The following is a 27,104-nucleotide window of genomic DNA, read 5'->3' as shown; positions in this document are numbered from 1 at the left end:
TTTACCTGGATACATTTAATCTGGTGAGACTGAACAAAGACAATGGTCCATCTTCTGATTGGTTCATTTGCTGTGTAATAAAGTTAGACATAATGCAAAGGTCACTTATTTGATATAAAGTTTATAGAGATTTTATAAGATATTGTAAGCTACCTAGTCTGCACCAGTGGCTCAAAGCAATTTTCACATAGCGTATGCTAATCATTTCAGCAAACTTATCTCAAAATATATCACAAATGGGCTGCTTTACCTCTGGAATCTTGCTAGAAGTCACTGGCGCGAATTGGCGCTTTGTTGCAGTTGCCTTTAAACACAAAAATGGAAGTATATATTAAATTCCATTTAAAAAAAACTATAATATGGTATAGTTTGAAAAATAATGCTAAAACTATAAAGGTTCTCATCAGTAGGCCAACATTAGGCTATAAACAGAATTTCACATTAGTTTATTCACATTTATTGTTTATGTAAACGCGTTGCTCGTTGGCATATTTTAACTCGACAATTCAATCTAACAAAGTGTGTAAAATGAAACGTTAGCTCAGTTTACCATGGTAAAGTTCGTTACCGCCATGTTGACGACGAGTAACGTTAGGCTAACGTTAACGTTATAACATTAAACTGGGCACAATCCTGTCAACACACACAGAAGTTTTTTTTTTTTTTTTTTTTTTTACCTTGCTTGCTGATCTCTCTCTCGGTGAAGTGAATTCCGTCTCTTCCCCGGGCCAGACACGAACGTCGCGATCCAACAAAACACAGACCCCATTACCTACACTGGATGCACTGACGCGCCACGACAAATCCCAGACAGTGATGCGCCGCGGCCGTTATATTTCTGACGTAGTCCGATACGAGTCCAAGCGCTCGCGCTATTTCTGACAAGGGACAAACAGGTTTGCATTTAAAGGTCCGGTCGCTTCAATGTGTCCAATATAGACAGCCTCTGGCTATTATAGCGTTGTAGACACGCGGTGTAAGGCAAAAATTAGGAAATAAAAAGCACGGTGGAATGGTGCCAGCCAGAGAGGCAGTTACGTCAAATACAGTAGTATACAGCAAATTTAAAAAATACAGTAAGTCTCTGTATGTGGTGTTAGACGTCACAGAAAATTCCCATGATGCAATGGGAATCACAGTTATTTACTGTAAAGAGAAATAGCAGTATAATACTGGGGGATTTAAAGTAAATAACTGTAGAAATTACAGAAAAGTCTAACAGTGTAGGGTTAGGGCTTAGATACGCCTGGAGGTTTCATCTCATGAGACTTTTTTTTATTTATTTTTTTTATCAAAAGTACTATTCATTTCTTTGTGGAAAACTTTTTTTTATTTATTTTTTTTAAATGAGGATAAAATTATGTGTACCAAATGTGAGCTTTGATGAGTGATGACAAAACCTTGAACAAATGAAGCTCTTCTGAGAGTTACTGAGTTTTCTGTGGGCCTGTGTAGATTAATCTGTTCAGATTTAGCATTTCCTGCAGTCATTTATCATCTGGAAAGGAGTTTGCGATGCTTTCCTAAGTGTGATAAATCCACAAACGCTCCAGATTCACCAAACATTGTCTTAATCACAATTGCTTGGTTTTACCCGTGATGTCCTCCACCTCTGCAAGAGGCTAGCGCTGATTTCGTGGAAATTTGAGTGTATTTTCATAGCAGGACAACCCATAGCGAGCTATTTTTCCTTAGTGGGTCCTGGAGGGACACGTCCATGCTGACTGTGTGTTTTTGAAGGCTAATTTCAAGTCCCAGAAGCTTTGCTCTGCTTTGATCCACTGCAGAACATTAAAGCAAGACTAACTGCGAAGCTAGAAGACTTATCAAATGAATGAGCTGTGATTATTAAAGGGAATATGTTGTTAATGTTATGAAGCCTTTATTATGATTGAAAAAGCTTACTGACGGTGATATAAACAGAAGTGAGAAGACCGATTGACCTATCCGATAGTCTTAGGAAATGTGTGTGCAGGTTTCTGTCCTGGGCTTGACTAACTGTTGAGAAATGGCTGCCTGTGCTTCTGCCTGACCTGAATTAATATGGAGCAGCGCTGCTGGCATGACTCCCGGATCATGGGAAAATTGTGTAAGACCTGTGTAGGATCTTCCCTGTGGTGCCAGCTGATGCCTTGTGGCTTGCCTTACTATATTTGCATCATCAGGCTTTTGGGGTCAGTTTATACCAGTAAAAATGATTACAACAACACAACGCACGCAGTGTTGAACCAAGCAAAGCAGCATAAAATGAATAATCATTACAGAAGCAAAATTGGGAGCTGGGATCTGTTGTGCAATGGCTTCAGTGTGCAAATGACCCAACGTTTTCTTCTTCCTTGATTTGTATACACATTATATGCATGCCAGAAATCATAAATAATCTTATACACCACACGTGTACACTGGTGTTACGGGTTTGGAAAGTTTACTGTATTATAGCCTACATGTCACATTACTATTTCGAATTACACAAAATGTTCAAGTGTTCATGTTTCCGATTATTTGCATGTTTTTGGTCTAATCAGCAAACTTGGAGCACATGCTAATTGCATTGCACCAAAAATGTATTTCACAGATGTGTAAAGAGTGAATTCACATTATATAAGACATCTGGTGTGTTGCTTGTCATTAATGTTGTTAAATCTTTGTCATTTTAGTACTTGAATGTTTCCTTTCCCTATATTGTGTCTGTGTGGAATAGGATTGTAAAGGGGAAATTCACATTATAAAAGACTGCTTTGTCTGCTTTTATCAGTAAATAAAGAGTCGACCCATCAGTTAATGTCCATATATTTATTACACCAAAAACCTCAATGCAGACAACACCAGTTATCCAGGCTTGGTGGAAAAAGCTGCCTGTGGTGACATTTCTGCAGAATGATATGTTGTTGCTTCTTGCACAGTTTGATCCAAAAAGAATGTCAATCTGGCAACGTTTTATTGTTGGTTGTGTATGTATCATAAGTCCGGAAATGAAATGTTCAGTAAGTGGTGCCAAAAGATCAATGTTTGAAAATAACCACCTACTCTAAACCTCAACATTAACCTAACTAATAGTGTTAACAAAAGCAAACGTGAAATAAAAAGTGCATTTTTGTAGCATCCATGTCATTTTAGCTGCTTCTATAAATCTTTGAGGTTTTTTATTGTGACTCGTGCAATGTACCGAGCAAGTTTACTATGTCAGAAAAGCCACGCTATGTGATGCAAACATCAAAATGTATTCGTTTGCAAATCATGCACTATGGTAAAAGTGTTTTAAAGGTCATAACATAGTATCATGCAACAAGGAACCATGCAAAAAGAAATCTTTATGAGCCTGTTCCCGTACTATTCTTGTATTTGTGTGAAAAGGAATAAAAGTTGTTGTTTTTTTACTGCCATTCGTGTTTATTTCATGTGTATGTAGGTAGTCTACACTTTTTGGAGTTTCTCCAAAGAGCCAATGTTTTACAGAAGCCTCCTTTAAAATATAAGTGTGTCAAACCTATTTCATGTGCAGCTATTTGTTTCCTATTATTCTTAGGCTAATTTAAATCAACCACAATATGCCCACAAATCAGTAAAATAAAAATAAAAATGGTAAGAAAAAAGTATTTGTTTATCAAAGCATGCATTAGGTAATGATGTCCATGGTTAAGGGGTGTTGAAGCGAAATCCTTAAAAATCCCCAAATCCTGGGCCTGATCCATAAAAATGAAAAAAAGTTATGAAACAACTGGGAGAGAAAAAAAAAGAGTGATCCTCAGCTCTCTTTGTGACTACAATCATTCATACAATTTATAATTTTAGGTCCCATGTCGCCTCAGCATCTCACAGCCCTGATCACACAAAGCTCTCAACTTCAAATAGTACAATATGCAAATACAGTAACTGAGTTGATGCTGCTTTACATATGAGCCTGTAGGCTACAAGGTATGAATGGATTTTGATGTTTGTTCTGTGTGAGGAAAGCGAGGTCTTTTGTTATCTAAATAGATTGGTTTATTGGACTGTTACTATTTTCTGTTGTTTTTTATTTTAAACAAGTAGTTTTATGCTTATAAAGAGAGCCGTGTTGTTTGCAACCTCAACTGAGTTTCAAATCATGTCCAGATTTGTCAATTACGAGTTCTTATTTCAGTTAAGATGCTGTTAGAACAGATTATCAGAGAGCCCGATTTCACCTCCAGAGACCAAAAGTACAAGAGTGTCAGCAGTATATGCAGAGGTAATGTGATTTTCTTTTGAATATCTATTTGCCTACTTAAGCTGAAGATAAGGTCCTTAAAGTGTCCTTGTTTGGAGTTTTCCTGAGGGCCTTCTGTCTTCTGCCCAGAACATGGAGTGGATTGTCAAGAGCTGGCATGATGCCCTGCATCGGAAACAAATTTCCCCTGTTGGAGTGAAATCAATTATTCATGAAGTTTGCATGAAGCATTGAGAATGAGCACAGCAGTGAAGGGGAGATGAGAGGAGAGGAAATGGGTTTATGGATTGTGTTGATTGAGAGTTTTTTTTGTGTGTGTGTGTGTGTGTGTGTACCAGCACTGACAGGATTCGTTATGGACAAAACAATAGTGCTTGACCATACTATTACTTCAACTATGGGCATTTGGACCCTGCAGGCCTTTAGAAAATACTGTAAACTCACTAGTTTATTCAGCTTGTATTCAATTCTGCCATTTTTATAAAGGAAAAAATGTCATTTCCACCAAATCTCAAAAGATTCTTCTGTAGAACATGAATGAATGAATGAGGCATTTATATAGCGCTTTTCATATGTACTACTGTACACCCAAAGCGCTTTACAATCATACCAGGGATCTCTCCTCAACCACCACCAGTGTGAGCATCCACTGGGATGATGCGACGGCAGCCACAGAACAACAGCGCCAGTGCGCTCACACACACCATCTATAGGTGGAGAGAGAGAGAGTGATAGAGCCAATTCAGTGGATGGGGATTATTAGGAGGCCATGGCTGACAAGGGCCGATGGAGGGAATGTGGTCTGGACACCGGGGCTACACCCCTACTCTTTACGAGATTTTTAATGACCACACTGAGTCAGGACCTCGGTTTTACGTCTCATCCGAAGGATGGTGCTTGTTACAGTATAGTGTCCCCGTCACTACACTGGGGCGTTAGGACCCACACAGACAAAAGGGTGAGCGCCCCCTACTGGCCTAGGAGGACTAGGAGTCTTTGAGTATGTATAGAAAGGTCAAGATCGAGAACTCTATGGCCATAAATATATTCCTTGGGTCAATAACACCTCTTCCAGCAGCAACCTAGTTTTCTCAGGAGGTCTCCCATCTATTTACTGACCAGACTCAACCCTGCTTAGCTTCAGTGGGAGACCAGTCTTGGGCTACAGGGTGATATGGGTGCTGGCAGTCTTGCTAAGTCATCATGACTGACAACATCAGTCTTGTTAAGGCTAATTTCATACTTAGAATATTATGTTTCCCAAATACACCCTTGTGAAAAAGCAGTGCACTGTAGTATACTTGTAAAAAGAGTACTTATTACAGCAAACTGCAAATTCAAACACTTAATTGCATGGAAGTTGCAATTAAATGACCGTTATATTTTAAATGTATATTAAATGCAATCACTTTGACACAGTTAAGACTTAAGAATATCTTTAAATGTTATTTCGTAATTATACCTTTGAAAGCGTACTGCCAAAAGTACTGACAAGCATTTATGATGTTTGTCATTTCTGTTAAAACACATTTGTAATGAAGTTGCAGTTTATTACATTTAAAATATGTTAACTTTAATTGTAAACTTTGAATACATAACTTTGAATAACACACCACAGTATTATCAAGTCCCTTTCAAGGAAAGTCTGTTCACTCGGTGGCCATATTTACAGAATGAATGAACAGAATGAGATAATTTCACCCAACATGGTAAACCTATGTATGGGCTCAGTCTGTGGTCACGTGAAAAAGGAAGCAGCGACTGGCTTGATGGCACTATACAATGGGGAAAAAAACATGAATATGTCTATAGCTATATAAGTAAAAAAGTAATTGTGTGCTTTGCTCCCATATTTAATAAAAAATGCAACGATTCGACCCTACTGGGTCTACTTCAGGCAAATGGTGGACACATTTGATTGAAGGGATATATATAGGTCTTCATCAAATGTGTCCACCATTTGCCTGAAGTAGACCCAGTAGGGTCGAAACGTTGCATTTTTTATTAAATATGGGAGCAAAGAGCAGTGTTGCGGACATCACCTTTTTTTTACGTCTATAGCTATGCTTCAGTCAGTACGACTGACTTGAAAATTGGCATGCAGTGTCTTTTTCCAAGGTGCCGTGATTGTCTAAGAGGACATTCGCGTATCTTGAAAAACATGGCCGCCACCGGCCAATGAGTTTTTAGCACCTGTTAGACAAGGTAAATGAAGGCCGACCAGAACCAAATTCACTGGGCCTTTTTGACACATGGCCCTTGAGGTCTGTGAAAAATTGAAAAGAAATCGGCCATCAGAAGGTGCCATCGCATTTTTCCAGCACGTTGATTGTCGGGTATATTACGTGATTTTTCACACATGCACATGATTTTCATACCAAATGATAAAACTCCTCATTCTGAACAACTTTGCCTCTAGGACCATTGCTGTCAATAAAATCGTTTATTATAAATCGATTTATAAATCGACTATTTGAAAAACCTACTTTCGCGAAATAGTCCTATGCTTTTCAGCTCTGGACTCTCTAGGTCAATAATTATATATATATATATAAAAATTGTGAACCTTAGCATTTGGTGAGCTATAACAGGTTCATTTAGCAACAGCCATGTCCAAGTGTACACAACAGCCTATAATTCCAAAACAAAATCTCAGAACTTCATGAAATTAGGTGAGCACATGCGACATGATTCAAAATAAGCATGCAAACATTTATGGAGATCGGGCAGTAGGTGGAGCTATAATAGTTTAAAAGGTTTCAAATACACGTTATTTCTGTAGTAAATGACCTTAAATTGCAGAAAGTGGTCTTCTTTACATGCTAGCTATATAATATGTAATATCTTATAATTCCATTTTAAAGCACTTGAGCCCTGATAATTGTTGCTTGCAGCTGTATTTAATATTGCATTATCTGTAAGTACATGTTTTTTTTTTTTTTTTAAATACTATAAGTGCACATTCAATACAATGAACTGCACTTATTTTCCACAAGGTAGGGCTGGGTGATATGGCCTAAAAAAAATCCCAGATTTTTTTCACAAAAAAAATCCCATTTACGATTTAAATCGATTTTTTTCCCCCTACTTAAAATCAATCTGCAGATGACAAAGAAATTGTTCAAAACAAGTTTTAACTTTATTTTGTTTTGATTTTCCCTTCTGGGATTTGATCTGGATGTCCAAAAAAAAAAAAAAAAACAAGATGGCAGGCCCTGCCATTATAAACAGTGAAAATGTAACATAACATACAATGTAACATAACATAAAACATAAAATTATGTGACCCTTTTTGATAGGTTTTCTTTAAACACAAGTTTAACATCTTGCTATTCAGTAGATAGGAGGTAGTTCTGATAAAGTGCAAACAAAGCATTCAACACCATTAAATATCAGTGCATGAGAGCATAAAGTGCTTATTTGTTGTGCTTTTTTTAATTTGAACATCCTTTCTTTTTTTCTAAAACACATAACTCTGTTGTGGCGGAGTAAAACGACACCCCTTCCAGCTCTGTACTGTTATATAGCTGAGGCAAGGCTTGGTAGCACATACCTGGGGTCCAAAACTTTCAGCATGTGAATAAACCCCAGCTTTTCCACAGTATATATGGGCACCATATCTTTTGCAATATACATTGCAACTGCATCCGTGATTGCTTTCCACCGGGCCCCATTCTTATCATACCGGATGTTTGTAAATGTTTGTAAGACTGTAGGTTGTTTTTTGGTGTGCTTGTGCTTGTGTCTTGTTCATTTCGCAGGGCACAACATCTCTCCCCCTCGGCAGCATGCCTCTGTTTGAAGTGCTGCAGTAAATTGGTCGTACTGCTACCTTTGCTAGCTACAGACTTCAACCACACTTTGCAGCGGGGTGTTGTTTGTTCTGCGTCTGACACTGCAAAACCGAACCAATTCCAAATTACGGATGACACTGTGCCTTTCTTGTGAACGAGTTCTTCCCTGCTCGCTGCCATGTTGTTTGTGTATTTCTATGGCAAATGCACGGGGGGAGGGCTGAGCCCATTCTGAACTACGGGAGCCCAGAGGGGAGCGTCGCCGGATGTTATAGAGAAAACCGATTTTCATTCAAACAAGTTGACGTAAACCACACATTCGAGTTAATCGATAAAATCGATTTATCGCCCAGTCCTACCACAAGGGCACACATCATTTGACAAAATTAGAAAACAATAGCTCTTTCTCAAACTTCCATCAACTGAAATTGATTTTGTGCCAGTCTTTTTCACTTTAGACATTAAAACGTAGACCATCCAAACCCATGAAAATGTGATGAGATTCAGTCGAGCAGAAATCGTCACCATCTTCTATAAGAAGAATCATCATATAGAAGATCAGAAACATCTCAGTATAAATAAAAGTATTTTGCTTGAATTGCTGTAAACCAGCTTTCATGCAGCTACCACAGTCAATTCACTCAGGTGTACTGGGTTCAGATTATATGACTAAATCATCTGTAACGATTTATGGGGAGTAGAAACGATTTAGAATAACCTTTCTGTGGTTCCTCTGGGAAATTCATTGCTTCTCTCAAGCTGTTCTCATGGGCAATCAGGACACTGATAAAGCTGGGGATGAAAAGGGTTCATCAAGAAGCAGATGATGCATCATGACATATTGATATACTCTCACTCTCCTAATAAATTTAGATGCATTGTCCTCCCACATGTTCGAAGTTTTCTTTTGTTGCCTGAAATATCATCCATTTCCTTCATTATCACTCTTGACCCAGAAAGGTCATCTGTGGGGATGTCTCTATATCAGTGGTTCTCAACCTTTTTTGGGCCAGCGCCCCTTATCCATTATCCAGGTCCCTTATTACGGAAATACCGAAGTTGGGGCCGGTTTCACAAAGATAGACTTTGACTATGGCTTAGATATAGTAGATAGTCAGACTTCAGATAGACATCTAAATCAGACCGTTGCACAAAGCACTTAAGACTCTGACTATCTTAAGTAGGACTACACGGCAATGCATTCTGGGTAAAATAAGACACTTTTCAAAACAAAAAACATGGCGGATCGAGTAAGCGCATTCAACCGCTCAGTGCAGTTTACCCCAGTGGAAAATATGTGTTTGTTGGAGGACTATAACAGTTACAAGGACATTTTACTTGGGAAATTTAGCGGAGAATGTAGTAACAAGAAGAAATGTTTAAATTATGAGCCATTTTCCCTTTTCTTTTGGCTGTTTGTAATGTAACTGATTGTTACTGCTGGTTGCCAAGGTAACATAGAGTCTTAGATCTAAGTTAGCCTGGGGGTAAGGTGTCTAATTTTTTTGGTCTAAATTAAATCAGTGTTTATTTTTGTGAAACAGTCTAACTTGCATTAGCCAATAGTCTATGAGCAAATTTTAGACTTGTCTAACACTATAGACCGGTCTAAAATAGCTTTGTGAAACCGGCCCCTGATCGGTTGTTTTTGTCACATGACCTGCTGTGCGCTTGCCATTCTGAAAAGTTGAGATGTTTTCAACCAACCGCGTTGCTTTTATTATGAATAACGAATTTGCACGCGCATGAAACGCGGTATGTGAACGGCCCCTGACTGGTTCGAGTCGGGAGTCGGGAGTCGGCACTCGGCACCGCGGCGGAGTAGCACAGTACCTGCACAGTACCAAGACGCCTGCAATTTTGTTTATTTACCACTAGAGCGCCAAAAGTTATGGACTGCAGCTTTCATATTACAAAGCATGTCACTAAAAGCCAAATAACAGATTTGATTTGACTGAACAGTGGGAATATTATTATAGTTTCCCAGAGAGCAAAACAAGTAATTTGAAGTAGAAATTAGCCTATATATCAGTGTATATCAGTGTTAACGAAATGCAACGGTTACAAATTTGACATTTTTGTACAAATTTGCTGTACCGCGAACAGCCAGTCAGCAAACAAGAAGCATTCTTAGAAATTATTTTCAATGGAGAACACTGACAGGGAAAAGGCTGAATATTTGAACTTTCGAATTCAAACTTTCAAAATCGATTTGAAAAGTACTGTGAGCCCTGTGCTTGATGTATTTCTGCTAATTTCTTTACTGCGGTTTGCAGAGACGTACTTGTACTGCATGTGGATGACCTGGCTGAATCCCTGCTCAACGAGATATCGAGATATGTTGTTGGAAAAGCAAGAATCAGCAGCCTGATCTTTTGCCAGAGAGCCGGATACCACTGGGCATATTTGACCCACATGCTGCACCAGCCAGAGGTGCGAAAAATAGCCTGGGCTTCGTCGTCGCACTGGATGTCGACAAGATGCTCCTGAATAGGGGGCTCGCATCTGATCACATCCGTTTGAAAGGGCTGCACAACCCAACTGGGAACATCAAGGGTAAGGAGGTTCCCTGAAGCGGATCTCCATGTCGGCCTTAACCATCCTCAGGTGGTCAGTGTAAACTAGGATGAGGTCATCGGTAAGAGCCTCAGACACCTGTAATGAGTATTATTTTACAGTTCAACTGTTCTCTTATCTCCATGAATATTTTTAGTCTGAATTTGAATTAGTTGTTTTATTGCTTATTATTCTAGTAAAATGTTTATTTATATTTATAAGATAATGTGTGCTATAGGTGGGTCTGTATTTTCAGTCTCAATATAATCACTCGAAATAATAAACAGTACAATGGTATTCATGGAAATAAAATATATTAGGCCAATTATAATAATAGTGGGCCTGTTAGATCTATTTAGTGTTGTTTCTGAAAAAAGGTCACCTTGGCCAGCTGTGGGAAATAGCAAACTGCCTCCTGCTTATAATCTTCTAACAAGAATAAACGTATTGGTTTTAAAAATTATTATTGTATTATTCATTATTTTAACTATCTTGAAACTATCCAAGCAGCGTTTCGCGCTCAGATGTGACCGCGGAATTAATACATTACCAAAATGTGATTACAGAATATATTTAAATTATCCATCAAATTGTAATTTTCTCCTAATAGTCTTGCGAGTTAACAATAATGCCTGACCAGTAAATTACTTGGTGAACAAAGAAAACATTTGGCATTAGGCATTGGCATTAGTTAATGCCTAAAAATGTAAGAGTTTTACCTTATAAATAGAATTTCGTTTAATTCATTTTAAAATTCATCGCCGGAGTGAATGGGAACATGATTTATTGAAAATATTTGAAAATATATAAGTGGTTCTCAAGTCATTACCTTTTTAATGGCTTGTCAACTTTCCATTCCTCCGATGCGTGATTCTTGTCAGTGCTGGATTGTTGGTCTATGACTGGAAAAATAATAGAGTCGTTGCAAAAGAAACGATACTTAGCTTACATGTCGCATTAAACTGGCAGATTTTAGAATGTTCTAGGCGATTATTTTGCAAGTAATTACATGTTTAATCTTGTCTTGTCTGCATCTTTGGTGTAAACTCGTGAACGCCCCCCCCATGAACACCTGAACGCCCCCCTTTCAAAAATCTTGCTTCCAACGCCCCCCGTTTTTCTCTGAATGCCCCCGTTGAGAATATGGATCAAGCTCAATGTCAATAAAAACCTCGTCAGTTTCCTCCATTTGCCCCCTTATTCTACTGGCCCGCTTTAAGATGTTGGTGTTTACTTATACTGATCATGCATTTTTTATGGGTCACCACTGGAAAAGCAGCCAGGATATACGGCGGTCATTATGCATTCTAATCAGGTGCTGTGGTGGCAGAAAGGAGATGGAAATTTATATCCCATCATAGTTCAACCAGCCTTTGCACAGACTGTACAGGCCCATAGGTCAGCCAGGAAAAACGGGCATGCTTTTCTGGGAAGGGCCTCTTTAATATGCAAGATTTAGAATTAGCAGTCATGAAGCTGGTTTTCCATGCATGCCTAACAAGCAGCTGTTGATCTGGCAAGCAGGCACGTATGTATTTTGGGGCATTTGAGTTTGTTAGCTGCATGGCTTCATATGCTGGTGAAACTTGTGGCTGGTGGATCTGCTCCAAAATGTGCTATACTAGGAAACTCACTCACTTCTGTTGTGCACGTTGCCTCCAGCCTGTAGCATCCACTGCAGACTCATTACAATCCACCCACTAGCAGAGGAGATAGAAACTGCAAGGGTTTGGAGAAAATATAAGCTTTTTTCCATAACCTAGTGAGCAGCGTCTTCGAAGAGAGCGTAGAAACTCATTAGTGACCAAATCTGGAATGCTCTGCAAGGCAGTAATTCTGTGCACTACACAAACAGGGCTTTGGGTTTCTTCTCAAGGAATTTGGCTATTCGGCAACATATTTTAATAATTCAGTGATTTTATTTTATTTTTAATCCAAAATTAATCAAAAATGTTTATCTTTGTAATCTTTAGTCAGAATCTGAAAATTGTATTCCCCTCTGAAATGCCATTATTTCTCTTATGGCGCCACTTTGACAGCTTGGTCTGAACATAACCACCCCCGACCATCAGTCTGCTGTGAGCTAGAGATGGTGAGAAGGAGCAATAAAATCAAGCCCTGTTCTCTTTTTCTCTATATAGAATTGCTCGCTTCACATTTGTTCTTATTTTTTTTTTAACCTTTGGTTTTGTTTTCAAAGAAAAGACACAGAAAGAGAAACACATTTGTGTCTGTCTGCCGCAAAAGTACTAAAATCGTTCCAAAGACAGCGGGCTGTCCGCCGAAGACAATTTTTGCGGAGGCAGCCAGAAATCATCTCTCTGCTTGCAGTGCGTCAATCCTGCTTTTCGTCAAGGTAAGTGTATACACACACGCACGCACCACATTATACGTCAACAATAGCGGTTCACCGTTATAGCGGAACCGTACTGGAGTTCACATGAACCGTGACCCCAGACCACCTTTTTAAGTGGACTCGAGAACGGTTCGCGGGTGCGCACCCGAGTTCGGAAGACAGCGTTCACATCATCCAAACGAACCGAACTCTGACGTCATTCGAACCCGGGTGCGCACCAAAAGTGCTAGTGTGAAAGCGTGCTGCACTGCTAAGGAAAAAGCTACCCAAGTATTTGAAGGTTGAGCAGCGAGCTCATTGGCAACTGATACGGCAGGAACCAATCAGCTGTGCCCTATAGATAACTATGTGATTATGAACAGGTGAGTCAAAGGACCTATTAGCCTGCACCATCTACAGTTTCATGCCAGATTTTTGTATGTAACAATTTTGTAGGTATGGTTCTGATAGAAAACACAACTTATTCAGGTAAGATGTGCCAACACAATCTCATATAACTATTTATGTTTTGGCAAATTGAGGACTAATTCATATGAATTCGCACTGCTTACGCCCCATTGATGGTTATGTTTGTGGAACTTCATGCTATGTTTTTTTTTTTTTTTTATTAAATTTTTTGTATGAATTCATTCAAAATCGCCACCTTGTAAAACATTTCCTGTGAGATTGGGTTGGATGTGCCAGTAGCTGGAAGCTTGGATCCGTTTAGCCTGCTATGAATAGATTTCAGCACCAGGTCCAACACAAAGGGCAGCAGTGATCTGGTCTGAGGGCGTCTCAAGGGTGAGATACATCTATCCTGGCAATACACTTGTGAATAGGAGGGATGCTGGAAGATGTGCATGTTGGGGGATGGGTGTATATTTCAGGATGTCCAGGAAATACAATATGTCCAGTAATGGCTCTGCTGGATGTTATTTAGAGTGAGATAATACTCACTACTAGCATTTAAAAGTTTGAAATGATCTAAACGTTTGTGTTCAGACAGAATGTGGTACTGTTATTTAGCAAGATTATAGTAGTATAAAACTATAGTCTGTGCATTGGTACATTTCTAACATTATTGCAGCCATGCATACAGCTTTGCAGAAACGTTCTAGCCGTGAGGTTTTAAAGATATTCAGGAAAGATTTCAACCCACACATTTTGCAGCACTTCCCAGAGGTGTGACTGGCTTGTAGGGCATTTTTCTCTGACCTTACACTGAAGCTTGTCCCACAGGAGCTCAGTAGGTTTTAAATCTGGCGATAATGCATGCTAGTCCAAAGACAGTACTCTGACTCTCTGTTTCTTCCCCAAATAGTTTTGCATAGCTCTGAAATATGCTTTGAATCTTTGTACTTGCAGCATGATGAAACTGGAACCAATCAAGTGCTGACCACAGGGAACGACATGGCGTTGTGAAATAGAAAGGTAACATTTCGTGTTCCTTGCACTCTGTATCAATCTCCCATCTCACCAGCCCAAAGGCACTTCATTCATGCTTGACAGAAGGCGTCAAGCATCGATTCATTTGCCCTATGTTTCACATGTCCTCTCTTCCTTGACCGAAACCCCTCAAACTCATCTGTCCGTAATACTCTTGTCAGTCACCCACCATCCAGCTCGTTTATCTTCACTTTTTATTTTTCAGTTTCAGCTTTTTAAACCTTTCCTCTAAATCTACTAGCTGAGTGTCTTTTACTCTGCTGTGTGTGTCAGCTTGAGCAGTTCTTGGTGTTTGTTTCTTGGCAATCGTATACATGGAAGTACCTTAATTTTTAAATAAATAAATATATAACACCGAAATTGAACTTGGAATGACAGTGTGTTGCAATCCAAGGAATGAAAATGAACCTCCTTTGTTGAACAGAAGATTGGGTTTCAGGTATGCTAAAACATTTACAAAGGTGTCCCTGATAGTCCTAATCTGTTTCTGTCAAAAATATGACAATATCTGTGTATTGGAATGCTAATATAGTTGTGTTCTGAGACAAAGCCATTATAAAGAGATCAACCGTGTTCTCATTACTATTGTGTTGCTATAGGATTTTGAGTTAAATTCACATATTTTGGACACAGTTTTTGTGCATTCTGCAGAAGAAGCCAGTTTAAGATAATAGTTTGCAGTATTTAAGTGAAAAGTCTGCAATAGAGTCAAAACATATCCACTTTGCACCATATGCTTTTAAAAAATCAGCCTTTTCCCAGTTGGTTGGTAAATTTATGGTAAATCAGTTGCAGTGCTTGTGTGTTCTGACACATTTCACAATCGAACAATGAATAATATCAAGCTTGTGTAGCCAGAAGAGTTTGCATTCAGTCCGATTTGCTGGACATATGTAGAAGAAAATTCTAACAAATCAAATGTTACTTGTAAAATAGTCTCCTATCCTCAGAGACAACTCCCACAGACCGCACACAGTGCCTTCACTGACTGTCTATTACATATTTAGCACACAAAATGTATGAAGATCACATCAGATTGTCTGCCATTCAACTTCTAGGAGTTGTGCAACGCTTTTATCAGTGTGTCAAGAAACAAAATTCTCTTTAAATGGTAAAATGATACAGTATACTGTATATTCGCCTTTGTTTCCTCTCTGTGAAATAATCAGTGCTTATTTTTGTTTACACTTTTCCACTAAATTGTGTGCTGCCTAAAGCAGGGGTGTCCAATCATACTTATGAAGGGCCAGTGTCCTGCAGAGTTCAGCTCAAAACCCAATTAAACTTACCTGAACCAGCTAATCAAGGTCTTATTAGGCATACCAGAAACTTATTAGAAATACCAGATTTTAACGAAATTTGAACCAGATCATCTTCAGACCATGCCACCAAAAAGTTATGAAATTCAGGTTGATTTGTCAAATTGTTCTCGAATAACGTGCGAGCGAATTTGACGAAGAGCGTGCCAACATGAACGCAAGGCTATATGTCTGTAACACTTTAGTGTATTCTGACCAAACTTGGTGTGTGTTATGACAACCTGAGGTTACCTGCACAGTTTCAGCGCAGTGCCACCTAGTGGTCAGGAGATATGAAAAATTGCTATTTTTGCTTATAACTTCTGAACGGTCTCTTTAGATTTGGTGCAGCATCAGTACCCAATTTTCCCATATTGGCCGATATGTATTTTGTCGTAAAATGATATATTTTACAAACGCATTGGCATATTGTTACAAAACTCGATATGTGTCTTCAAGACTAAGCCCCGACAGTACTCAAAAAGTTATAATGAAATTTACATAAATGATAAAAACTTTTTATTAAATTAGCCTATTGTAATGAAATTGGTCTTAATAGATTCCTTGGGTCATGCGGAGAACATAACATTTTTTTGCCATAGTCGGCCTAACTTCCTGTCCACCATTTTGATTTTCTTTAAAAACGTATTTTTTTCGAACCAAATTCGAGTCAGGTAATCTTCAGACAGTGCCGACAAAAAGTTATGTTTTTTGTGTAAATCGACGAAACTGTTTTCGGATACTGCAGCAACAATGTTGAGGCATGATGCCAAAATGACTCTGAGGCTGTATCTTTGCAATGCTTTGACATATTGATACCAAACTTTGCATGTGTCATTGTCACCTTATTCTGACCACAACACATCAATTTGGTCATAGCACCACCTATTGGTCAAAAGTGATAAACCATTAAATCAAATTACTAATGATTGTACTTATGATTTTCCAGACAATTTTCCTAAAATGGTCTTAATATGTCTTTAATTGCTTATTGTTGCAGTTGGTCTGATGCTCCCAGCCATGTTGGCATGACGTGTTCTTTGAGCTTTGCCCCGATAATTGCTTTGTTCATGGCACACCATATTTTGAATGAGTTTATTCTGCAGCAGATTATAGTACGCCTATGCTTTACATGTTGGTAAGATGGTCTTTTTCTTTCTAAGTGAGCGGTTCTTGACCAGAACAAACTGAAAGTGGACCATGGATTATGCCAATATTTAAAAGTCTGGCTATGTGAGGCTACTGGTATAGCATCTACAGTTCAAAAGCGTGGGGTCGGCAAGATCTTTTAATGTTTTTAAAGACAATATATTTTCCAAGATTGCATATATTTAATTAAAAATACAGTAAAAACAGTAATATTGTGAAATATAATTACAATTTTAAATGACTTTTTTGCTAATGTATGTTTTTAATATGTATATTTTCAGCATCATTACTCCAGTCTTCAGTGTCACTCGATCCTTCAAAACTCATTGTAATATGATGATTTGGTGCTTAAGAGATTTTCTGATTATTATCAATTTTGAAATCAGTAGTGCTTCATATTTTTGTGGAAACCATGATTTTCAATTTCAGGATTCATCGATTAGAAGATTCTTGAGTAGAACGTTCAAAAGAACAGCATTTAATTAAAATAGACATTATAAATGTCTTTAGCGTCACTTTTGATCATTTATCCTTGCTGAATAAAAGTATTTATTTATTCAAATACTTACTGACTACTTTTGAATGTATTTTTCTCCCAGTAGTTCATGGCATTTGTTTATTGCAAATCAATCATTTAGGCACTAACACGCGTGCTATTTTTTGTATAACAATTTTATTACAAAACTTAGACCTTTTTCATCTTTCAGTGCTGCCATGCTTTTAGCATATAACAATACAGTATAAAATCTCAACCCAAAATGAGCTAATAAAAGCAGTTTTTCATTGATGCTGTTGCAGCATTTAGATGTTCATGCTGTTTTCTTTACACGTAACATTCCTTGAAAAATACAAACACCTGCCGAGCACGCCACGATTTAAACAACTTTGAATTACCAGCCTGACCATTTCAATTGTGACAAGTTGTAATCAACATAAAGTATCAGTAGTTACACAAGGAAAGAAAGAGATAAATAGAAGTACACTGCAAATAATGACAAATGTGTTGATTTTTTTTTTCAACAGCCCAAGGCACCCAGGCTTGAAATGTGTTGGCAATTATCAAGTTATTTTTTACAAACCCACACACACATACACAGACACACCAAATAAATAAATAAATAAATAAAATGCTTCAAGCAGGAGGTGATAAGACAGAACAGAAGCGTGTGAAAAAAGAATAACACACTCAGCTTTGCTTGTTTTACATTCTACATCTGAAGTTCACAGTGAGTATCCCAGGCAGTGGATAGATCTATCTAATAATCCTGATGGAGAACAGTAACCTAAGTGGTTCAGAAATCTACTGCATGACTACATGGCTTCCTGTACGAAGGGAGCGGTCAAATGATCCAGGCTGTTAAGATGGAAGTCTGAGCCGTATCACGTTAAGTAGTTTTCCAGTAAGGCGTTGCTTGCCCAAAGCAGAACCACGGTGCCTTCAAGCTAAAACTCTGAATTATCACCAACCACAGCTTTTGCCTTCGAGATCCAAAAATAAATGACAAAGACGTGATAGTTTTTAGGACTGAGAAGTGTTAAGAGACAAGATATATAGAAATATCTAGAAAATTCCAGTTGATATTGATGTCCATGTTCGGCCTTGATTGAAAATGTGCTTTAAAGATGAATGATTTGGTAACAGACACCTGGTAACTCATATCTCCCATTGGCTGGGAGATTTCTGTGCTTTTTAGTTCAGTTGGCGGCAGGCCTCAAATGTCCATTTCGAAGCCCCTCCGTAGATCTCAATGCTGGTTTCCAACCAAGAGAAGACGTTCCCCACTAATGCTTTGCTGCTGCATGTGGCCAAGTTATAAATCTCTCCCACGGACAGCTTTCGGTCCCAAATGTTGAAATTGGCCATGTCACCGACAAACGCTTGAGTAGCATCAAACCCTCCACCGAGAGTGTCCTGCAGGTAGATAACATTTATTTGAGATGCAGATAAAATAAACGTTGAATGCCTTCAAAGACATAAGATTAGTCCCTGTTAACCTTTGAAGCTAATCTGCACATAAATGATTCATAAATGCGTTTCATCCCTACAGTCGTCTTTGAAGGTCTCTTCATTTAAAATGAGCCAACACCTTCTTGTCTATTGGCTGTGCTATAGTGTATTTTAGAACTGACTGTTTACAATTATAACTTCGTATAATTGGCTCTGTTACTAAACATAGTGTGTTGACCTCTAAGGGCTTTTCACACTGTGCTTTAAGGTGCTATATGTAATTCTTTGACTGTACTAAATCATAAAAATGTGCAGATATTTTGAAAACATGCTAAGTTCACATAAGAACAATGCTCCCGGCAGTTATTCTACTTTGAAATGTGTATTCCGTGTCGGAATGTCTGTTTTTATTTTGATCTGTGTGATTCCACCAGCTGCCAATTTTCCCAATAATATTTCGACACACCCCAGTTGCCAGTTTGTTCAAAACACAGCGTATTGCAGCCATGGAAGCCAGCAAACGAACTGGATCAAAGATTGCAGATTCTACCTGACCTAAAAAGCCTCGGCATCCATCTAAAAATCTCTATGAATGGGAGCATATTAAAACATGGACATCAACTTCCAGATTAAGGGCCAGATTGAATAAACAGGGCAAATTAGCGCAATTTCAAAAAAAGTGCAGACGGGAGTGGAAAGTTCTGTGCATGATCTACTAACGACGTGCAAATAAAATAACATAGAGGCAACCGGATCATTTCCATAATGACCAATGCAATCTACCAAGAGCCGCGCAAATTAACATCTGGTTTAAGGCATGCTTTTTTGGGGGTGGTTAATAATGGCGCATATACCATTAAAATTGACTACCCTAAGTCTCCTCACCTTCCATTGTTAATTGCGCTTGCTCCCGTTGCGTGTCCACAATCTGGCAACCCGCATGAGTATTGAGTATTATGGGCAGGGTAAATAACTCTCTCCAATATTTTTTTATTTGGACTGCAGTACTCATTTCAACCACTAGCTATCAATATTACATACTGCCCCTTTAACCCCGGGTTATCGTCATTTTAAACCCTGCCTTTAACCCAGCATAAAGGAACGTTTCACACTTGTAATTTAGAAGCGGGATTAGCACTGTTTTTTTACCCAGGGTTATGAAACCCTGCCCCGGAGCAGAGTTAGCACTGCTTTTATGGTGTTAACCCTGCATTACGGTGCCAAACTTGTACACTGTGAAACAAAGCGGTGTTAGAATGTTATGACTAGATGCTCAACAACTGACAACCAATAGCGTGCCTCATATTCACGTGCTTTGGTCAGTCATTCAAACACAGTGCACTGTATAAAAAGTAGTTTCAGCATTTGAGGGGAAAAATGTCAAATGGTGACAGAAGACGTGTCAATTGGAGTGAAGAGGAAACTGTTTCAATCTTACCTTTATATTTCAAACCGTCCATTCAGGATAAACATAATAGTACAGTTGGCATTATATAATATGAGGATGCGCAATGCTAGTGTAGAGCTCTTATGTAAGCATATCACATTGCGATACATGTGTGACAGTGACACTGACACCGCAAATATGCAAATGAAGACGTTAACCCAGGGTTTAGGAATGTACCGTATAAAACGTCAGCTTATGAATACCCAGAATTAATTGTTAAACCCAGGTAAATTATGAGCAACGTGAATCAAGATAACACAGTTTAAAATGACGCAGGGTGTCAAAAGCCCTCTAGAGGTGCATTCACATTTACAGTTGTTCGCCGGCTTCTCGCCGGTGTCTTCTGGGAGACAGATTTCGCAAGGGGTTCAAGTTGAGGTGCTTGTTTAAAAGTCATCTGTGCATCATACATCGCTACACTTTTGACCATAGAAAATTTGCCTATTTTCACCTGCGAAACTTGGCCGAAATTTTGTGACCAGGCAGCATCCCAACTAAAATGTAACTTTCTAAGTGAACATTTACATGCATTGTAATGTTATTGAAATTGTGCCCCTTACACAAACTCACAATAGAGTTTAGCACTAAATATTTCTAAGCTAGTATTTGATCCACTAATACCATAAAAATACAAAGCATTAAATATTGTTTATGTATGTATTTTCAAATATATCTTTTTAAGACTGTTGAAAATTTTCAGTTTATTGCTTGCTTCAATAAATTATTGGATTGTCTTATCTGAGAAGAATACTTGCAATGCTGCCTTTCAATTTGGCAAAAAACAAGGTGTTTTATAAGGCAGTTGCCGTTTGGAGGAGCCTCTGGATGGGAGAAAGCCTGTGATGCCTTAAAATGCAGCTACGTAGGCAGCTCGCTGTGTTTTGGAACAGAGCCACTGTGTATTCTTCGCTCATCATTAAATCATCTTTGTGTAACACCTAGAGCTACCACACTTTTCTGTATTGATGAGTGAATTCAAACAGAGGACGCATACCTGCTCTTGTCCCAGAATCAATACCCCTTGTGGTTTGATTGGATGATAAGGGGCCAGACTGTCCCCATTTCCCCTCATTACACCATCCTGATAAGCTTCCCACACTCCATCTCGAGTGGTCCATGTGATACAAATGTGATGCCATTTCCCATCGTTGATCAGGAAAGGTAGCTTAGCAACCTACATCAAAAGAGGGCAAAAACCAGATGAAACCTAAACATCACGTTCATTTTGATGCAGACTGCCTGCTTTAAGTTTGTAACTTCATCCATCCATCCATCCATCCATCCCTCTAATGCTGATAGTGTTGGAATGTACCTTGTCATTGATGAGCATTTCCATAGGGTTGTTTCCCCACTCAATAAGAACCAGTTCATTGGCCTGTCCAGGGACTGCGTAAGAGAAAGGCGTCCCCACTCCTGGAGAGGCATTGGACTTGAGCCACATGCACACTGTGAAGGCGTACATCTCCGGCAGACTCTTCTTGACTTTAGCATACATGTAGTTGGTCCTCAGAGGGAATGTCAGCTGAAATTTATCCAGTGGTCTGTTGTCCTTTTGACCTGTCATTAAAAAAATAAATAAATACAAACATCAATTGCAGTCTACTGTATAGCACTAAAACAAGACAATCTCTCAAAATAACTGTGTACAGCCGCGTTTCCACCGAAATTACCTGGAACAAATTGTCCCAGGAACTTTCTTCCCCAGACCTGTTGGTGTCTTAGATTCCATTGTGGTCTAAAGTACCATGAAGATTATGCAAATTATTCCGGTGACGTAGGACTGCGCACTACTTTCCAGTTACCGCTGTATTTCATCCTCTGAATTTAAGTTTAATAAAGCCTGAACTTCGTTGTTGGTCCATCGGTCGTACTTTTTAAACTCCATTGTTGATTCGAGTAGCAAACAACTCTTACTGCACGCAACGCAACAGATTTGAAAATGGTGGTTGAAAAAAAATGCAGCGTGGAGTCAACCAATCAAAATGCGGCATGAGCTCAACCAATCAGCATGTTCAGCGCCCAAGTCACACCCCCGAAAGTTCCTGAACTTTGAGAAAGTACTACCTCGCCAGCAGGGACTTTCTGAGGGTGATTTTTACCCAGAACTTCATTTAGACCCTGGTTCCTGCGGTGGAAACCCCAAAGTCCCTAGTTCCTGGGGAAAGCTCCTGCGGTGGAAACTCGGCTAAATGCATACAAAATCTCTATACATAATTCTAATCAACTATTAATTGCCGTCTATAAATGTATTCACGTAAAGAAAATATAATAAAAGCAATAAAAAAAACAATAAAAAAAAAACAAGGTGTGTTTAAAGTATACTTCTAATAAACAATAACCAAAAACATCTATTGATTTATTTGTTTCTTTTCGCCTGGGGAAAGAAAAGCACACTAGTTCTGTCCTCCCACCTGGGAGTCTCCCTCGTCTTATTTATTTCTACCCTTGTGTTTGATTCGCGCTACAGGTAACAAGGAGAAAAAGCTGCAATCAATGGAAATGGTTGGCAGCATTTCTGGACTCAGGCAGAGGAATAGTTCACCCAAAAACTACATTCTGTCATATAATTTACTCACTCTCAAGTTGTTCCAAACCCATACAATATTCTCTCCTCCATAGAACATAAACTAGACTGCAAGTTGTTATTCCTACAAGCTGAAATTCTTGCCAGTCGCTGTACCTCTTACATCAAGACATATTAAACATGATTTCTAATCAATGAATCTGTTATTTTATTCTAAATCCTGCTCAATGTTTTCATCCAAATAATGTACAAATTAACTTTTTTGAACATGCGTAGTAGTAACAAATTACTGCCATTTGCATTATAAATGTAAGAATGTGACCCCATTACTGGTACTGTTCTTATAAAATATAGTTACCTAAATGTAACATCCAAACACAAATATTTATCAACATGAATATTTAGTCACAATGATTTATCCCTTTCTGTCCTGAATTTATAACATTTACAGATACTAATAACAGTAAAATGTGATTTATGTACCAGGCTAGGGCAAACCCCTTGTATAGAGCATTAAAGTGGCACAAGAAATCTGACACAAGCTGACAGGCAACATGAAACTAGATGCTCATTCACTTCTCTGAAGCACCTCATATAAAGTGCTCTCAGGCTTTTTGGTCACTTGCGTCGTGCACTTTTCTATTACAGCTCGCTCTGACCGTTGCCACTGAATGCATTATATACTCCTCATATGAGGGTGGATGAGGTTATGTGTGCACATTGTAAAAAACGTGACTAATCAATTATGCTATTCGTTCTTGGTTTATTTTCAGTTACAATTTTATTGATTTGATCAATTAGTCATTAAAGGGTTAGTTCACCCAAAAATGAAAATGATCCAAATATTTACTCACCCTCAAGCCATCCTAGGTGTATATGACTTTCTTCTTTCAGCCAAACACAATCAGAGTTATATTTAAAAAAAAAAAATCCTGGCTCTTCCAAGCTTTATAATGGGAGTGAAGGGTACCTTAGATTTTGAAGCCCAAAAAAAGCGCATCCAGATATCATTAAAGTTATCCAGATGGCTGCAAGGGGTTAATAAAGGCCTTTGAAGGTCTAGTAAAGGTTAATTGAAGTGAAGCAATGCAGTTTTGTAAGAAAAATATCACTATTTATAACTTTATAAACTGTAATCGCTGGCATCTGGTAACGGCCGTACACGAGTCTAGTTCCGGTGGAAGATTGACCTCTGACCCAACGCATGACGTATTGACAAACGCGGAGAGGATAGAGTAAAACAAAACACCGGTCAAGAATAAGAAGTCTAAAACGTCAATTTTTTAAAGAGAAATATGGGAGAAGCTTGAGTTTGTTCCACGAGAGGCGTTTACTCTCACCTTAGCTTACGCTACTCCTACATCCTACGTCATGCGTCGGGTCAGAGCTCACACTTTTATGATGGATGGATGTGCTTTTTTGGGCTTCAAAATCTTGAGCCCCATCCACTCCCATTATAAAGCTTGGAAGAGCCAGGATATTCTTTTACTATAACTCCGACTGTGTTTGGCTGAAATAAGAAACTCATATCCACCTAGGACGGCTTGAGGGTCAGTAAATTATAGAGTCATTTTTACTTTTGGGTGATCTATCACTTTAAAGCTCAAAACATATTTGGAGCTTGGTGATGTGATTGGATGGAAAAGCTCAGCTTGGAAAATTCTGCAAAGTCTCTTTGTGCTTCACAGAAGAAATAGTCTTATTTGTGTGGAATAGAATGAGGGCGAGTAAATGATGAAAATCCACATCCCTTAAAATTCCCTTCATGCCTTTAAGACTGTAAAAGGTTGTGGGAAATTATGCATTTTAATGACCGACGAAAACGTGATTCACATGAATGAAAATTCATGAGCTTGCAAAAACTCTCTGGTACCAATCTGTAAATCAAGCTATAAAGCTGGTTGGGTGGAATTGGATATGCAAAGCAATGCAGCTCTGTAGACCCCCTCCTCTCTGCGACACACCAGCGACACCACGACGGCAATTTATTATCCATGCTGGCTCGCTCAAGAGTATTTTCTCATAGAAAAAAAGAAAGCAGGTAAGATAAGCGCCCGTTACATCTACACGACACGCATGTGATAGGTGGAGCAGAAACGCGAACGGTTACCTTTTTCTAGATCGGTTATTCTCTGGTGCAGTGAGGTGAGAGTGGACTCCACGCGCCCGCGCTGCTCGCTCTCGTTGCGCAGCCCGGGCTTCCCTTCCTCCAAACCGTTCACACGGGACAGGACCTGCTTCTCCAGGTCGTCGATTTTGTTCTGAAGAAGATCCTTCAAGCTGTTCGCCTGGACGGAGTTGTTATTCCGGCTGAATTGCTATGAAATATAAATGTGAATATCTGTTTGTGAGATAAATGTTTCATTTGAGTTTACATAAAAAAAACAAAAAAAAAAACGCCAACATTATAAGAAAGGCGCACTGGTGCTCTGAAATATCGAGTAAATATATTTCATGTAATCAAAATGACTGAAGTCAAATTTGATCAATCAACCTGAATGGATCAAGTTACACAAATAAAAGTAATTTATTAGGGTCCAGATTATGCGGAAACAACTGCACACTGTGTATAATGCATTTTTTTAGTTAAGAGTTTTTATTCCTCCATTTTTACATCATGCATATGAATGAAATGCGTTACAATGTTCATTATCAGAAAATAGGCTAGTTTACGTTAAAAAAAAGCGCTTAAACGTTAAGCAAGACTCATTTTACTGGCCATGGTGTGAAAGATTCGGAATAGTTATTTTAATATTTATTTAATTATTTCATTTTAATCTACGGTTTTCTGTCAGCAGTCTCAGTAGGCGTAATGCGTCTCTTAAAAGAGGATTATGCGCCATTATTCAGCACCGCTTTATAATGTGGTGAATCGGTGCACTATTCTAAAATAAAGTTATGAGAATCCACCGCGGATGGAAGAAAGCGCCCCAGGAGAGAACAAACATAGCCTACCTCCAGGTTTTCAAGCCTCTGCTTGAGTGACTGTAAAGTCTGCGAGAGTTGAGCCAGTGTGTCCGTGGGACCCCTCGACACATCTCCCATTGTGTTCTTGGTGCCCATTTCCTTCCGTCGTCCGCCGACCCGCGCGTCTCCGGGCTCGGACGCGCTCTGACTTTCACACCGCGTCAGCTTGGAAGTCAGTTCCCTGATCGTTTCCTTCTGGTTCATGATCGTTTCCTTCTGTTGCAGCACAGTCTCTCGCAGTTGCATGACCGTGCTCTTGAGGTCCTCCCCGGGAACGCTGTTCTGCAGTGTGGCGGCGCATATGTCCATATCCTTGGGTACGGACGTGCAAATGAACTGGGTCTGTCCGAAGTCCTGGCTCATCCCGTCCGCTAAAAGACAAAAAAGTAACAAAAGTTTCCAGTGCATCCCTCTCGTTCCAGCCTCCATGGCGCGTTTGTTTTCGAAGTCTCTTCTGGACAAGTGATTTCAGCAGCACTCTCTCTCTCTCTCTCTCTGTCTGTCTGTCTCTCTGTCTCTCTCTCTCTGACAGCTTGTGCTGGTTGTAATCCGGTTGTGGTGCGCGCGGGGTTTATATAGCACGCGCGTCTGCGGCGGTGAGCTGCATCACGCGCCTGATCATGATCTCCCGCCCCTGGATATTAAAGCAGAAAAAACAACCAGTAAGTCAGAGAAACTCGTTTTTTTTTTTACCCCGGTGGCCGGATTTTCTTTTTTTTTTTTTTTTTCTAAAGCTGAGTTCTACACAATCATTGGAAGATTTTCGTCTTTGCTGGAAGAAATAATATAGTTACGTTTTACAGAAAAAGAAGTTTGATATGCAGTACATATGCCTATACTTTATGGTAAAATATTATGTTTATTCAATTTAAAACGTATGAAGGTCAATGACATGACGTGTATTTGTGTGTCAAAGTGCATTATTTCCTTTTAAAATTATGACATAAATCACTTTATTCTATTAAACCTATTTAGTTGGAATACATTTTAGTACAATTAAATAATCTACATATTATTTTGTTTGTGTTAACTTGAACCCACACAATGTCAGGTGGAGCAACTGTCCGAACAAATGAACAAGACTAAGAAACTATATAAAATGGTGTCTTAATAATACAAAATTAAACCTTTTAGGTTTGAAACCTGTAAACAAATGTAACAAATATCAATAGTTTTAAAGCTATTGAGATAATTGAAAAACTTTTGTCCAGAAATTTGTATATTCCCAAATGTGAGGGTGGCACAACTGCAAACATGAGTCTTTTATTATGAATTGACAAGGTAATAACAGTAAAGATGATAATGCATCATCAAGAGGAGCCCGACTGATCCTGGCAGTGAGAAAAGGTTTGTAGATCTCTCTCATACAATGGTGAAAACTGCTAATCTCAAGTATGGGTAGGTTGGTACACTTTCCATGTCAGATGGTACAACCACACATACAACTA

General features: G+C 38.9%; 1 protein-coding gene and 1 long non-coding RNA gene across 3 annotated transcripts; both read right to left on the bottom strand.

Moving 5' to 3' along the window:
- Nucleotides 1-4: 4 nt before the first annotated feature.
- On the bottom strand, nt 5-799 carry LOC307155811. Of its 2 annotated transcripts, none has more exons than XR_013820585.1 (3): nt 678-799; nt 251-304; nt 5-70 (listed from the first exon to the last, which is right to left on the bottom strand). It is a non-coding gene; the product is annotated as an uncharacterized lncRNA (long non-coding RNA). The 2 variants fall into 2 exon arrangements; XR_013820586.1 differs by lacking the exon at nt 678-799 and adding an exon at nt 551-663.
- Nucleotides 800-17,367: 16,568 nt separating this feature from the next.
- On the bottom strand, nt 17,368-26,202 carry nptx1l (neuronal pentraxin 1 like). Its single transcript, XM_079866451.1, has 5 exons — nt 25,645-26,202; nt 24,800-25,007; nt 21,478-21,722; nt 21,160-21,339; nt 17,368-18,682 (listed from the first exon to the last, which is right to left on the bottom strand). The coding sequence occupies exons 1-5, from the start codon at nt 26,083-26,085 to the stop codon at nt 18,461-18,463; spliced, it is 1,296 nt and encodes a 431-aa protein (XP_079722577.1). The 5' UTR covers nt 26,086-26,202; the 3' UTR covers nt 17,368-18,460.
- Nucleotides 26,203-27,104: the final 902 nt, after the last annotated feature.

The sequence above is a fragment of the Squalius cephalus genome (genome assembly GCF_949319135.1).
Source record: "Squalius cephalus genome assembly, chromosome: 1".
In the NCBI taxonomy this organism is placed as follows: Eukaryota; Metazoa; Chordata; class Actinopteri; order Cypriniformes; family Leuciscidae; genus Squalius; species Squalius cephalus.
Note: the sequence above shows the minus strand (reverse complement) of the source record. Positions and strands in the feature narration are given on the sequence as shown.

Bases quoted from the DNA above. Each gene is read 5' to 3' on its own strand.
- nptx1l (XM_079866451.1), bottom strand. From the start codon at position 26,085: ATGGAGGCTGGAACGAGAGGGATGCACTGGAAACTTTTGTTACTTTTT. The intron at 25,008-25,644 runs GTAGGCTATGTT...TATATTTCATAG, and splicing joins AGAGGCTTGAAAACCTGGAG to CAATTCAGCCGGAATAACAA. The intron at 21,340-21,477 runs GTACATTCCAAC...CTTTTGATGTAG, and splicing joins AAATGCTCATCAATGACAAG to GTTGCTAAGCTACCTTTCCT.